This window comes from Alligator mississippiensis, chromosome 8 (genome assembly GCF_030867095.1).
Source record: "Alligator mississippiensis isolate rAllMis1 chromosome 8, rAllMis1, whole genome shotgun sequence".
Classification (NCBI taxonomy): domain Eukaryota; kingdom Metazoa; phylum Chordata; order Crocodylia; family Alligatoridae; genus Alligator; species Alligator mississippiensis.
Genome location: NC_081831.1, coordinates 17256023 through 17271485, shown reverse-complemented (window position 1 = coordinate 17271485; position 15463 = coordinate 17256023). Strand labels below are relative to the sequence as shown.

The following is a 15463-nucleotide window of genomic DNA, read 5'->3' as shown; positions in this document are numbered from 1 at the left end:
GGTAGACCACAGACTCAATAAGTCTGCAGTGTGATGCAGCCACACAAAATGTGAATGCAGTTTTGGGCTGCATCAATAGAAGCATTAGGTGCAAGACATAGGAGGTGATAGTGCCTCCCTACTTGGCACTAGTTAGGCCTCATCGGGAGTACTGTGTGCAGTGCTGGGCTCCACATTTTAAAAAGGACATGGAGAAGTTAGAGAGGGTCCAGAGGTGACCAACAAAGATGATCAAGGGCTTGGAAGGCAAGTCATACAAGGCTGAAGGAGCTAGGCATGTTCAGCTTGTGAAAAAGATGCTTAAAGAGGGGACAAGATAACAGTGTGCAAGTACCTGAAGGGCTGCCATAAGGAAAAGGGAAAGGACCTTTACTCTCTTGCTGCAGAGAGAAGGATGCAGACCAGTGGCTTGAAGTTGCAGCGAAGTAAATTTAGATTGGATATCTGGAAAAACTTCTTCGCTATGAGGCAATGGAATACTTCTTCATCACTGGAGGTGTTCAAGAAGAGGTTGGACAGCCACTGGTCTGGCATGATCTAGGCGTAGCTATGCCTATGATCTATCACGGACATTTCCCACGCTTCTAGCCTTGCTGGCTGCTCCTGGCCCACTCCCCCACCCCCTTTTTCTGCTATACATGTCAGGATGTTTTTAAGACTCCCCTGAGGCACTGCGTGTTAGCTACAGCTCAGGCTGGGGACTTTAATTGGGGTCTGCTTCCAGGTCCGCCGCCAAGCATGCTGGGGACCCCCCTGCGCTCCTGTGGGACGCTGCATCCGCCCTACCATCTCAGCATTCACGAGCTGCCTGGTACCTTGAGGTATGTAGAAAAAAACATATAAAGCTGTATCTATGTCCAAATTGTCAAATCTCTCCAAATCGAATCAGAGGCTTCCAATTCAATTTGGAGAGATTAATGGGTCTCCTGACTGGATTTGGAGATTTGACTGCCGAATCGGGCCAAATCTCCTCCAAATCGAATCAGCAACTGTAGCTTTGCACAGCCCTAATGAATACGAGCAAAATACACAGAGAAAACATCAGGCACTGCAGAAGTTCCATCTCACTGTCAAGGACAGTAAGAAGGGAAAGAGTGGCAGCTGCGTCTACTCCATCCTTTACACCCTCAGTCGGGAGAAAGAAAAAGCACAAGGACATAAGGGGAGTAGCTGTAATGAACACTGTTGGCCAAGAAGAATCTTGTCTTGCTCATATGTGCATAAATGAAAATCCACATACCAAAAAGGAACCTGTATGGACCACTACTAAAAACAACTAAAAATAAAAGTGAAGCTTTTACAGTTGCCATAATTGTTCAATGTTTTCACACAACTATTGATACACACATGGTATATTTCACTGTACACATAAAAGACCTATTCACAAAATAAGAGCATTCTTGCACATGTGCAAGAAAAAAAGATGCAATATACATTAAGAGCATGTTATGCTCAATAAACAGCACTGTTTCTGGTTCATTTCAAATCCTGACACATTTAATATACTTAAGTGGCAATACGGTGTTTTTCTTAAACCCCAAAAAAATTTAAAGTCTAGTTTTTAGCACAAGTAAGACCATGTCTGCCTGATTCTGCTCATAATACTTCTTTTAATACTCCTGTTCTTTGAAGACAAACGACCCTTTTTAAGTCGGTAACATTGTACATAAAGCATGATTATTCACAATACTTGCTTTTAAAATGGGCCAAAAATTACTCTCAAATGAATTCTGCTGGAAAACTTGTGTATTTGGGACATAGGACCATGGGCCCCATCCTATAAAATTCACTAAGCCAATGCAACTACATGCATATGTAAAGGCTTCTATTCTGATTAGATGCTGCATGATCATCAGGCAGCTTCATTAGATATTCTAGAACCATATTTCCTCACTTTCCAGTTAGCTAGGTTAGGATACATTCTTGCAATTTGATAAGATACATTCTTGTAATTTAATAAGATCAACATACAATCCCTCAAAAGTCAGTAGTTTCTACAAGGGATCGTGAAAAGTTACTACCATACCTGGAATCATAGGAGTACACTTAGAAAAAGGTGACAACTACAGATTATAAATTCCATGCACAGAGAACAGACACACAAAACTGGGGTAGAGAGATGTTTGTACATTTTGCCAGCTGACTCATCAGCCAGTGCCTTCATCAATAAACCACATATCTGGTAGTGACTACTCCACACATTTCATGACAGTATTTCAACCCAACACTGAAACTGGTTTATAGTCCAGGGAAAACTAGCAGTCTTTCAAAACAGTATCTCAGAAAAGGTTCTACCACTAAAATCTTATTATTTCCCACTTTATGTTTTGTTTAGGCTGAAGAAATCCAATATAACATGAAACTACGTCAAACAATTTGCTTGAAACTACAGCAGCTCTAGTAAACTGTAGAGAGAGCACCATTTTATACACAAGAACCTGTGTACTGGGGAGATTTCTTTTATGTAGCTATAAGAGAGATGCATCATCATAAGCCAGCTATACAGTTAGAAGATTCTTTTATACAAAGAAAATATCCTTTGAACCAAAGGCATGCTGAAGAATGCCAAAGCCCAAACCCCAAAGGAAATGACATCTTCTGTTTTTCCAGATTACTTAAAATGCTCAGACAAAAATTCTTTCAGCTGTTACCAAAACATTTCTAAGCAAGACATGCACTCAGCACCACCCTTCAAAGCCAAACTCTTTATAAAAAAAATAGAAACATCAAAAACAAAAATAAACAAACAACCCCAAACCTGTAATTGTCTTTTCCACATGACAGAGGTTACATGTAGATAGTGCATTTTGTTGGCACTCATTACTGCTACCGCCAGAGAATAGAAACTCTCTGCAATCCTAATTTAACTCCACATAATAGTAAATAGCTCTTTGGAAAAGGAGTAAAAATCTCACAACCAAAACAGACAACACCTGCCTCCCCCCACAAATATAAACAAGGAGTTATTAAAACACAAGAAACACAAAGCCCATTTCTTTTCCTCTCAAGACACTCCGCAACTTGTGCTCACAAATAATTTCCTGAAAGTCTAACTGAAGCTTTGTTACCCCTACCTACATGCTGTCACGTGCCACGGTATAAAGGAATTCTCTTGGATAAACAATTCTAACTCAAAACTGAAGCATGGAAAATGTTACGAAATAAATCTAGGAGATTGTCTAGAAAGAGATTTAAGAGAAATTAAGTTTGATTGTTGTCTGACCCAAAAACTGATTAGTGCTCCCTGAAGAAGATCTATATGCATCAGGTAGCCTTTTCTCTCCAGGATCTTTAATTATCTCTACCCTTCTCTCTAATTAACGCTATTAACCCTTTTTGGACTTGCACCTGGCCCTTCCTCCTCCCACATAAAATTCACTCATACAGTATCAGTGCATTATTCTGAGGAAGAATAAATGCTTCTCCTCTGTGTCTGCTCTGTCATATGGAAATTTCCAAGGCAAGGCTTGGTAAATGTTCCTGTCAGCTGAGAATTTGCTCCTGACAAGACCATTTTTCTCCCACTGGTGGAAACCTGTGATCCTCAGTCCTGGGAAGTAGTAAATGAGAATTTTGACTATACAGTCTATGATTGTTACTGGGACTGGTGTTTCAATACTGGAGCTGAAGACTTATCAAGCCCTAGGATTAAGAAAAAGTTCCTATACTACACAAGAATCTCTAGCCCTGTGCTGAAAGCTGGCCCACTGCATTTTCCATTTACTATTCATTGGGTAAAGTAGAGGAACAGCACCGGGATATCGTTTCTGCCACACTGGGAGCAAAGGCCCAGGCTAGAATGCAGAAGTCCCTTCCTCCCTTTTAGAGCAGCATCGATCTCACTGAGCCCAACACCTTTCCACTTGTTCTCCTTACGCCCCACACATCTCCCTTTCTCAGCTGCCCAGGGGCCCAGCTTCAAGGGGAAGGCTGGGGAGTACTTTAGTTAATGCCAATCTGTGGTTAGGGCACTTTGGATGAGGCAGGGACGAGGGTTATAACCTGCTTCTCCTGCTCCCTAAGCAAGGGCCAAATCGCTAAGCTGACAGGTTAAAATGTAGGGGGCCTTCTCCTACCTCCATTGTATTTCGAAGAGGTACGCGAGTGCAACAAGTCTACTCTGCCACAGGTGGAAATAGACTCCCAAAAAAGGCGTCAATACCAAAACTGCAGTTTTGCCGATTTGTTCATAGACTATAAACACCTTATGGATGAATCATGGGAGCTCTCAGCCCTGCCTCGGAGCAAGACCCTTGTGATGCCAACCTTGTGGGTTAAAATGGCAGTGAACTCTAAAGGGTTCTAGCCTGAAGCAAGCCCTAAACACAATTCATATTCACCAAGGGAAATGCTTTCAAGTGCCCCACAGATGGGGCTCAAAACAGGAGCCTCAAGAGAAACAGGTTCCCTGGGTCCAGCCTATTCCTGGAGATGACTTAAGCTGAGGGGACTTGAATGAGAAAGAAAAATGTGTCTTCAAGGATGGCTAAAGAGAGCTCTCAGAGAGGAGAATGGAGTTTCAAAGCTACCCACAGGGCCTGGAAAGGAAGGAACTCAGGACCCCTGTCCTCTTAACACTACCCTGTCCCTATGGTGAGTTTGCCCCTGCAGGACCTCTTGCAGGACTTGCTCTTTGGGACGGGGCCCATGTGTTGCTTGTCTGCCCTGTAAGATATTTCATGATCCTTTGGCAATGATGCTGAGGCTGTTTCCATGCCTGTGATGGCCTACACACACAGACTATTCTCTCCAACTCACATGAATCCCAAAGAGACAAGACACAGTCTCCTCATTCCTCTTTTTCTCTCATTGTACATGTTGGTGTTAGACACCTGGGTCTCTGACACCTGCTACCAGCGTGGAGGCACCTGGGTGGCCATGTTGATACTATGCCGGGGGAATTCTTTGGTCACACAGGCACGCACAGGACCTTCAGGAAAACAATTCTGCACATATGCCATGGTGGAGCCATGATAGCCCTCCCATTCGTGGACTCCAAAAGGACTCAACTGAAGCCTGATTGGGAGCCTGACAGCAGCCCACCTGCCGAGGGCTGTGATGGGCACTGGGGCATGGTTTCCTGGGCACTGTCAGCGTGGGGCATTTGTCCAGGAAGCCCTGGAGAACAAGGCATAAAATATCTGTCTCCTCTTCTCTCTCCCTCTCCTGCTCCTGCCCTCCCTGACCTTTCCCACCTGTCCCCTCTCTTCCCCTGCAGTGACAGGTGCCCACCATATTCTCTTCTGCTGGGGCTTTTCCATCAACCCTCCCCAGGCACAAATCTTTAGCTTCAGTCAAGTGCCCTGCCCCCCTCTCCTGCCATGGCCTCAACATCATCTCCTTATAGTGTTTTCCATCTACCTCCATGTCAGGGACCCATCACCCCTCCCAAGCCTAGCACCATGGCCATGCCACCTCACATATCTGACCAAGATGGAATTTCATTGCTGTGGACATCTGAGGCCTGGCTCCCTACCCCACTTCCACATCTTCACCTTCACTGCTGCCCTTGACCTCTGGGAGAAGGCCACCCTGCTGCTGAAACTGGAGGGACTCAAATCCTGGCTCCTGTCCCAGATTAATTTATCACCAGCTCCCAGCGTGATAAATTAACCTTCAGGGATGCCCTAATGATGCAGAATCCACATCTGCTGCTGCTGGGGAGACCCTAAGAACTGCTTCCTGCCCCATACATGACATCCCTGCTAGGTCCCCAGACAGCCCTGATGGGAGGGTACTGGGAGTTCTGTAGAATTTGACATCCTAGCTTAGGCCAGGAGTTGAAAGGACAATTGGAGTCCCATGCACCCTGCAGTGAGGGACACTCTGCTTCTGCTGCTGTGGGGAAAACTGAGGCCTGGCTTTGCTCTGAATTTTACAGTGCTTGCTGGGTGGCTACTTAAGTTCTGCAGAAACAGATGCTCAGTTGCTGCTACCGCTGCCAGCCCCAGACCTGAGATACCAGGAACTCTCGGGCTGTGGAGTTGTGGGCTGGGGGTGATCCTTGCTTCTGCTGCTGCAGGGGGGGTCCAGCCCTGGCATTCAAAAAAATGCTGGAAAGGAAGAGCCTCTCTTACTTGTGTAGGAAGTCCCAGGATACACACCTGCTATCACTGCTGCTGGGGGGCATATGTGAAAGCTTTGCTCCATACAAGGAGGGAAGGGATATTCTGACACCCCAACACCCCCCCCACCCACCCACCCACACACAACAGCCTGTGCTTCTTCCTTGAAAGTGATGCTGGGAGCCACTTGTTTGGTACATGAGCTGCTCTTGGTATCACTAATTACCCCACTGGGGACACTGAGGAGCTGCTGCTGAAGCCATCTGACTGCTCCTCTGTCCCGCCCAGGGCAATGAGAGAGGAAGGTTGAAAAGACCTCTGTGCTCTGGATAAAACCTAGTGGGGCTCCTCATTGTCCTTTCTGCAGGAACGCAGAGGAGCTACCTCCTTATACAGTCCCATGAAACCTGCTCTGCACAGAATGTATGTCACTTCCTGTTATGCAGCAGGGTCCGCCGGTTGGCCACCAGGCTCCTTTATTATATGGTTGCATATATATACGCGGGGGGATTGGAGTCTCCCCAGTTAAAAGTATCAGTCATCCAATCAGACAGAAGTCCTCCCACATGACTGAATGACCCACCAAGCCCCCAGATGCAGATTCCTTGATGTGAGGGGATCCAAACCAGCCCTCAGACAGTCCAGAGCCCAAACTTATTGCTCCAAACTGCCAGTCCAATAGCTGGAAGTAACACAAACAGATTGACAAGGCAAGAACAGATCCTTCATGACTGACTTACTGAAAGGAGCCAGACTCCTTACAAATGCTGTCATTTGCCATTGAGTGCAGCCACTGCCCCCTAAGATCCTGGAAAGGAGCTGTGAAGCGCTCGTCTCACATAAAGCAGAAATAGTGAAATTCCTGTGGGGAACTTTCCTAGGCAGGCTTCGTTGCCGCTCTGTCTTGCTGGAAGAGCTTGTGTTTGGTAATGTCTTGGGAGTACATGGGAGTCTGTTTAAGTTAGTAAAAATTATATATATATTTTCTGCCTATCTGCAATATCTAGCAGTATTGCAGGCGGTGATGGTTTCAAGAAGCCTCTACTGCCAATTATTTCACTGTGTGGAACTACAGAAGCAACAAAAAGAGCCAAACAGGTGGCTTCAAAGGGACTATCCCCTTCTCTTTAGCTTATGCTCTAATTAGAGGAGTAGCTCACTCCCCCAGTTTAAAGCTAGAGATCTGCTAAGAAACCTTGCTTCCTCACCCTCTTTCCATTTCTCTTCATTCCTTACTACTGGCTTGGAGCATTAATCCAACTCATCTCCGTTACACAAACATTAATTAGAGACATGTGGAAATAAGGATAGGGAGATAGAGAAAAGAGCATTGCTTTGCTTATTTTTTCACTTCTAGTGGTGCAGGACAAGTAACCTAACTGTTTGCAAGGAACTGCTACAGCACCCCTAAGTTCTCATCACCGATTAAAAAACTATCATCTAAGAAATAAAATCTTGCAATAAGAGCACATGCAAACTGTTCCTAGCTGTTGACTTTTACATAGACAAATTCTGATAAATTGAGTATATTCTCACCCTTTCAAATAAAGTGCTTTCGGGTCAGAACCTTGCAATTATAAATGCAAATTTCACCTATGCCCTACAGCATTTTGAAGACAGATTACTTTCACAGACTCCTTACAAAAGGAACGCAGGAAGAATAGTTAACAGCTCTGATAATAAGCTGTGTAACTGTTGGAACATTTTTAGCATAATTTCTTCATTTTGTCATATTTCTACCAGCAGGAGTTGCATTTAGGGCAACATTCCTACAAAAGATGGAGTTGCAGCTGGTCAGAAATGTCACAAAAACATCTTGAGTTTGATGAACCTTCACTGAATCACAGGCAAGTTTGCCATCAGAAAGTTGTCTTGAATGCTACTGTGATATGGGAAGTGTGGACTTCTAGTTCCAGAACAACTCTGTAAAGCCAGAGCTTCCAGTCTCCCATCTGTGAAGCCAGAAGCCTGAAAACCTTGTAAGCCTCAGAGTCAAACTAGGGCTCAGGGCCCACCTCTGGAGCAGAGACCATGGAAGTCCTCAAAGCCAGAACTTGAGTAGTATTCCCTGGATTTCCAGGCTCACTGTCACAGGGTCTGGACCTTGATATATGCTTCCAGGATCTATGGCTCCAGGGCACTCCTGTCATTCAAACAGAGACCCCAGGGTTTCCAGATCTCTGGGCCAACTGGTTCCTGGATTCACCCAGTTCCTAACCTATGCCTGGTTCCGTTCTGATGCACTCAAGACTGATACTTCATTATGCATTACATATTGTTGTGCAGCACATTTTTTCAGTTTAGTGTTAACTAACCATGAGCCTGCAATGCGATGCTGCGGCTAGTAAAGCGACCAAAACGCTGGCTTGCATCCATAGATGCTTCTCAAGCAAACCCCAGGACGTCATTCGCCCCTTGTACTCAGCCTTAGTGAGGCCGCAGCTGGAGTACTGCGTCCAGTTTTGGGCTCCACGATTCAAAAAGGATGTGGAGAAGCTTGAGAGAGTCCAGAGAAGAGCCATGCGCATGATCAGAGGTCAGGGAAGCAGACCCTACAATGACAGGCTGAGAGCCCTGGGGCTCTTTAGCCTGGAAAAGTGCAGGCTCAGGGGTGATCTGATGGTCACTTATAAGTTTATCAGGGGTGACCACCAGGATCTTGGGGAACGTTTGTTCACCAGAGCGCCCCAAGGGATGACGACTAGGTCGAATGGTCATAAACTACTACAAGACCGTTTCAGGCTGGACATAAGGAAGAATTCCTTTACTGTCCGAGCCCCCAAGGTCTGGAACAACCTGCCACCGGAGGTGGTTCAAGCTCCTACACTGAACACCTTCAAGAGCAAACTGGATGCTTATCTTGCTGGGATCCTGTGACCCCAGCTGACTTCCTGCCCTTTGGGCAGGGGGCTGGACTCGATGATCTTCTGAGGTCCCTTCCAGCCCTAATGTCTATGAAATCTATGAACCATTCACACACTGTTATCTAATAAAATAGATCTGTGCATTACGTGTACATTAGAAAGACATCCACATAAGACCAAAGTCTACTGTCAAACCTAATCTGGCAAAAATCTCTCCTGTTTCTCAGGTTTTTTTACAGAATACCTCATGCTGAGATGTTCCCCTAAACATCTCATTTCCCTCTTTCTTTTGTATCCCAAGATCTCCAGCCTACAGCCCATTTTGCCTAGAGGGCATTCTCCAACCCATAACCTTTTCTTTGCCTCACCTATCCACTAATGAACACCTATACCTCCTGACACGTCAGTCCTGTCTGTTTCTCTCATGCCCTAAATGGAGTGCAAGCACATGTACTTGCCACTACAGTAAAAGATTGGGTGAACAAGCAGAAATTAAATAAAACATTGCTGCCCATCTGAACCAGCAGAGATGCCCCCTCTAAAGTCATTCAGATAACCACTTTAATCAAAGACGGTGGTCTGCACTAAACTGCTACATAACTGAATGTACTATGGCAGTGGTTGTCAACTGCAGGTATGTGTATCCCTAGGGGTACTTAAAAAGGTGGTAGGGGGTATGCAGAACGAATGAGAAAATATTAGAGGTGCATTGATATATTGGTCCTGTATCGGATCAGCACCGACATAAGGAATATCGACTGCATTGGCAATGAGCTTTTTTTGACTAATGTGGCTGATAATGTAGCTGATAAATGCCACATGCACGTGTGCAGCCACAGCACAGCATGCAGGCAGCCAGGAGCACAGCCCAGCAGCATGGAGAGCAGCTGGGTCTGGCTGGTAAGTCTGCTGTGCGGGAAGGGGCATAGGGAGGGGAGTAACTCAAGGCCCCAGTGGTGGGGGAGAGAGTGGGGCTAGGGCGGGGGCAAGGGCTACCCAGGGTGAGGCATGGGACTGAGCCTTGTGCAGGGGGGAGGGCGGCTCCCACTGCTACATGTAACCCTGGGAGGGCATGGGGGACATGTGCCCCTGGTTCTGTGTTCGGGGCAAGAGCAGGCTGCATTGGGGGCTGGGGCAGCACCGGGCTGTTCCCAGCAGGGGGACTGAGCCAGGCTGTGCTGGGAGGAAGGGTTGGGGGGGCTACAGTGAATTCTGGAGTGGCTGCAGACCCTCTCGGAGGTGCCTGGCCCAGCCCCCAACACGCAGCAGTGGGAGCTGCCCCCCTTCCCCACACCCTGCTGGACGAGCCGCTCGCAGCTTCATCACGCATTCAGCCCTGGCTGTGCAGTGCCTGCCACTGCCCCCTCCACTTTCCCTCCCTCAACAGACTTACCAGCCAGATGCTGCGTATACTAATAATGTATTTAATGTTAATTAGTGTAGTCTGCCTTCTATCACATAATTGGTAACATTGAAAACAAGAAAACAATATAAAGCTGAAACTTTGAGACAGAAAGGGTACACATGTTTTAAAACAAGTTGAAAACCCCTGTACTATGAGGTTATATAACAGATTGTTCAGCTTGCCTGTAGTTTTAAAAACTCCTCTACACCTCTGCCTTGATCTTGTTGAAGAGAACTAGGCTACTACTCTGTGCCTATATCCATATCCCTTAAGAAGCATTTAATGGGAAAAAACTTTAAGCATAGAAAAGAAAACAGTCATGAGGAGTTAACATTTCAAAGCCATATTCTGAAAACAGAACAAAAGGTTGTTCTTAAACATACTAGCAGACAGTAATAAGCAAGAAAACAGGAAACAACCAAACTACTTACGCTTTTCAAACATGCTTGGCTCAAAAGCAGAGCCAGTCTGCTGACTGCCTGACTCTTGTTCTGCACTTGGCTCCAATTATGGGCAGAAGAGACAGGAAGTCAGGAAAAGGAGGTTGTGGGACTGCTGCTGGAGGATTTCCTGTGCTTGCCTTCTGCAGGGTCTGGTTGAGTTTTAAACAGACTACAGATAGGGCAGGTTCAACCTCAGACTATGAGCTGCCAAGGTCAGACTGTATTGCTATCAGTCAAGCTTGGGGTTTTCAGGGTAGACCATCAATGTGTACAAGCTTTATGTTAAGCCTACTAGTCAGTGTAGGCATACCCTAAATGTTCGCAGTCTCCTGCCTGGTCATGAATCCAAGAAAATACTATTTTATAAATAAAATAATAGGCTTTTAAACTTGCAATTGGAATTCAGTATAAAGCTATCTTCAATGTTCACTGAAACAAAATACTTTTTTTCAGTCACTGTGTACTCATGGGGGAAATAAATGCTCCTAGCAAACAGATAGCTGGAGTCCTGATATCTTACCGTTGATTCTGTTAACCCACCAACAGACACTGCGAGACCCAGCAACACATAGTACTGATATGCTGGCAAACCCAAAAGCTGGGTGATTCGAGGGAAGGCTTGTGAAGGGGCATTCCAATTTAACGTTATAGTCTCTGACCTATAAAAAGAAAAAAGCAAAACAACAGGGCTCTTTATTTTTATTATTATTATTATTACTATTTCTCCAGAGGGTCCTAGATTATATCCCCATTCAAAGCCAACACATCAACAAATGAAGAAACAGTCTCAGAACTACACAGCATAATACAGCATGATATATAACAAATATCTCAAAAACCATATTGGTTCTGCCCCATAACACATATATCCTGACAGCAAGAAGCAACCAAGTGGATAATCAGGACATACTTTTAAGGCTACTTTAGAATAGCTCTAAAACTGAACTAGTGTAATACTGTGCAATTTTAGAGGCAACTATAATAAAACAGTTTGGGCACCTATACGCATGCCTGACACCTGCTCTGACATGTTCTATTTAGACTAGATTAATTGAGTCTGCTAGAGCATTCTGTTAGAGTGCTCCAGCAGCCTTGCGTCATGTGTATTCAGCATCCCTGCCATTTCAAAATAGCAGCAGAGGCACTTTCAAGCTCATCAAACAAGCTTCAGTTAAAGTGCTCCTGCCGCCATTTTGAAGAGCAGGACACTGAATACACAAGACACTGGTGGTGTTTTAATCAGAGCAGCTCCCAAGAGCCATTCTAATTAAAAAGCCTCCCCCTCAATCCTGGAGCATGTGTAAAGATGCCCTTTGGTCGTGAGAGACCAGCTCCAAACTACAGATAAAAACAGTAATACTTTTTATTATTCTAAATCAATTTTTTTTAAAATATTAAAATCAACAGAGGTTTGGAAGAAATACAACTTCTCCAGTGTTGGTGTATATCCCACATACTCCATTTAGTGTAAAAGAAAGTTTTCTCTGGGAGCAGATTATCCAATAGCTGCTCACTGCAGGTTCCTTACCCTGAGGCAGCAGGCACTGGGTGTCAGAATAAAAGATGATGAACAAGTTGTCATACTGGAATTGGCCAGTGGACTAATTCCTATATTTGTAATGAGTTTTTAGCAATGTTTATTATATGATGGTTTCTGACAAAAAAATTATAATGTAAACAAATTACCTTGAATACATTTTTCTGTTTATTTACACTTACATCAAGCTCTCAACTGAAAATCCCCTTGGTAAAACTCATTTTTCAATTGTGAACTCTTTAACTAGATGGAAATCCAATCCTTCTTACGCATTTTTTCATTTTGATACAGACCAAGAAGGAGATAGATTTAGCTTAGAAAACCACTTTCATAAATTAGAAGTAGCAGATAAAGAGCTAGATTACCTCGGAAATATTCTTTCTAATTCTTCTCGATGAGGTACATGTGGAACTGAAGGGCTGTCAAAGTGCAAAAGATTGAGGAACACAGATCCTGCATGAGCCCGAAATCTATCAATTTTTTCAGCTGATTGTTGGGCCAAGCAGCACATAATTTGTTGACACCTACAAATGTAAAAACATGAATACATCCATCACATCACAAAAATAAAAATATTGTATGTATTCATACACCACATGCACCACCACTGCCTCAAAAATTAACAATTAAAAATGTGTAGGGAGTGTCTTGAGAAGAACTTAACTTCCATACTGAAATGGAAGCAGGTGGACACTGGAATGGTAGAAGAGGGATGTGCTCGCTTACCCAGAGCTAAAACCCCTGGTCACATGGGGCAGAGATGGAGTCCCCTTGTCAAAATTATCTCTCCAGGTTTAACACTCTCACAGGTACTGCCAAACTGGCAGTTGTTGTTGACTGAGCAGCAGGAGGAAGGGCAGTGATGCTGATGAGGGGATTTGGTTACATGCAGCTGGAGTAAGCTGGTGCCAGGGCAAGCAAGACGGGGCGGGGGGGAAGGAATTCTTCATTCTGCTTTCCCAAAACAAGGTGCATGTCTTATTTGGGGATGTGTGGTATGCAAGTAAATATGGTACTCTACACATCTGAAACAAAAATTCTTTACAGTAATCGTTAAAAATATAATTCTTCTATCTGTTACTCTATTGAGATATTCTACTATAGAACAGAGTTCTTGCTTCAACTTTCATAGTGAACAATATAAATGATACATGGCTTAAATATAGTATTTAGGAATATATTCAATTTTCCAAAGATTAATCTATAAAATACTTGTAGGTCTAAACAAGCAAAACAATGCAATTAATACTGACATATACCTCACATTTATGTAGCAAACTTTGCCCTGTGCTTTATGGACTGGACGTACAGCATAAAGATCACCAAAGAAATTCAGTCACTTCAGATGGAATGTATCAGTAATCCTAACAAAACTGTGCTTTCAAGCAAGAAATGAAATACATAGGGAACCAATTCTTACTCCTTGGCCAAATATCCATCCTAAAGCTTGGCGGTGCACACATCAAGGAGAGTACACAAATAAAACATAACTTATACTCTAATCTCAGCTGTATTTGAGCTGCCTCACTCACACCTCTAAATTCTTGACTCAAGTTTTTCAAGGCAGCTTTTCTCAAGTTTTTCTCTGTTGTACAAATCCTAGCATCTCTTTGGGCCTGACAAATAAAAATAGTACTAAACATGAGAAGTACTACTTGTGTTATACTTTAAATTGGGGTACCCACACTATTTTAATAAACATAACATGATCTTTGTCATCACTGTTAAGCCATCAGAATTATTCTTTTAAGTGTTATTCAAAAGTCTACCTTTGCAACAGTCTCAAACAGAAAAATTCACTTCTCACAGAACCCAGAAATTTCCTTCACATAGCTACTTTTTTTTTAATATAAGAAGGGAAACAGTGCACACATTCAGCTGACTGATACAGATTTACAGAATGGAGTACATACATTCTCTCTCTCTCTCTTAAAAAGGTTCTGATGCAGATAAAACTAACCAGTTTCGAAATCTAGATTCTTTTATTCATAAAAATTCTGTTCAACAGGATTTAAAATGTGGAGCACTGGAGAAACTCTGTTTATAGTTTTGATTATTTCCTTATTAAAAATGCTAAGACAAAACAATGAAATAGCCAAATTCAGTCCTGCATTCTGTCAAGGATTAGGAAGATAGTGCTCTTCTAATTTATTATAAAATGAGATTCTAAGACCTGTAAAGCAGGGGGTTGCGAAACGGGCCATATTCGATTTGGATTTGACCCAAATTGGGCACAGTGATTCAGTTCATTGATTTGGATCACTGTCCTGATTCGATGCTGATTCAGAGAATCTGAAGATTCAGATCACTGTCCCAAATCTGAAGATTCAATGCCGATTCGGAGAATCAGCGATTCGGCCATAGACACAGCTTTAAACATGTTTTCTACATACCTTGAGGTTCCAGCCACGGCTTGTGACCACTGAGATGGTGGGGTGGATAGAGCATCCTATAGGAGCATGGGGGGGCCCCCTGCATGCTCAGCGGCAAACCCGGACTTCTGGGTCCATCGTCAAGCGCATGGGTAGCCTCCCCCACACCATCCCCAGCTCAGCAATCAGCCGCAGGGGGACCCCGGGTGCCCACCCAACCCAGGAGGCACCAGTTGCCAAGCCGGGGGGCAGGAGAGTCCCCCACACGCTCCCCAGCAGACCTGAAAGTGAACTGGAAGTACTTCTGGTCCGCTGCCTAGTGCACTGGGGACACCCCCCTGCACTCCCATGGGATGCTCCATCCTCCCCACCATCTCAGCATTTATGAGCCTGGTACCTTGAGGTATGCAGAAAAAAATATTTGAAGCTGTGTCTCTGTCTGAATCATCGAATCTTTCCGAATCTCTCTGAATCAATTCAGAGGGCTCTGATGCGATTCAGACAGATTAAAGGGTCTGCTGATTCAATTCAGATTCAGAGATTTAGCTGCCAAATTGGGCCGAATTGAATCAGCGACCGAAGTTTCACACAGCCCTACTGTAAAGTTATCGAAAGCTGTTTTCCTGATGCATCCAAATGTTTGAGCAGGTGAGTTCTACTCAGCAGCCAAGGAAGATAAAAGGGTCAGAGGCTCTCTGAGGAAAAGACAATTCTAGAATAGAAGCAAAGTAGCTCTCCAGAGGAATACTCTAGGAGGACCCTTGATCAGGAAAAGCA

General features: G+C 44.2%; 1 protein-coding gene across 1 annotated transcript in view; it reads right to left on the bottom strand.

Annotated features, from left to right (window-relative positions):
• The window catches only part of TBCD (tubulin folding cofactor D), a 228112-nt gene that overhangs the window by 27461 nt on the left and 185188 nt on the right, over positions 1 to 15463 (bottom strand). Inside the window, exons 31-32 of the mRNA XM_006268721.4 lie at positions 12680 to 12838; positions 11298 to 11436 (exon numbers count right to left, since the gene is read on the bottom strand). Of these exons, the coding sequence (XP_006268783.2) occupies positions 11298 to 11436; positions 12680 to 12838 (298 nt within the window). The remainder of the gene's footprint in view (positions 1 to 11297; positions 11437 to 12679; positions 12839 to 15463) is intronic.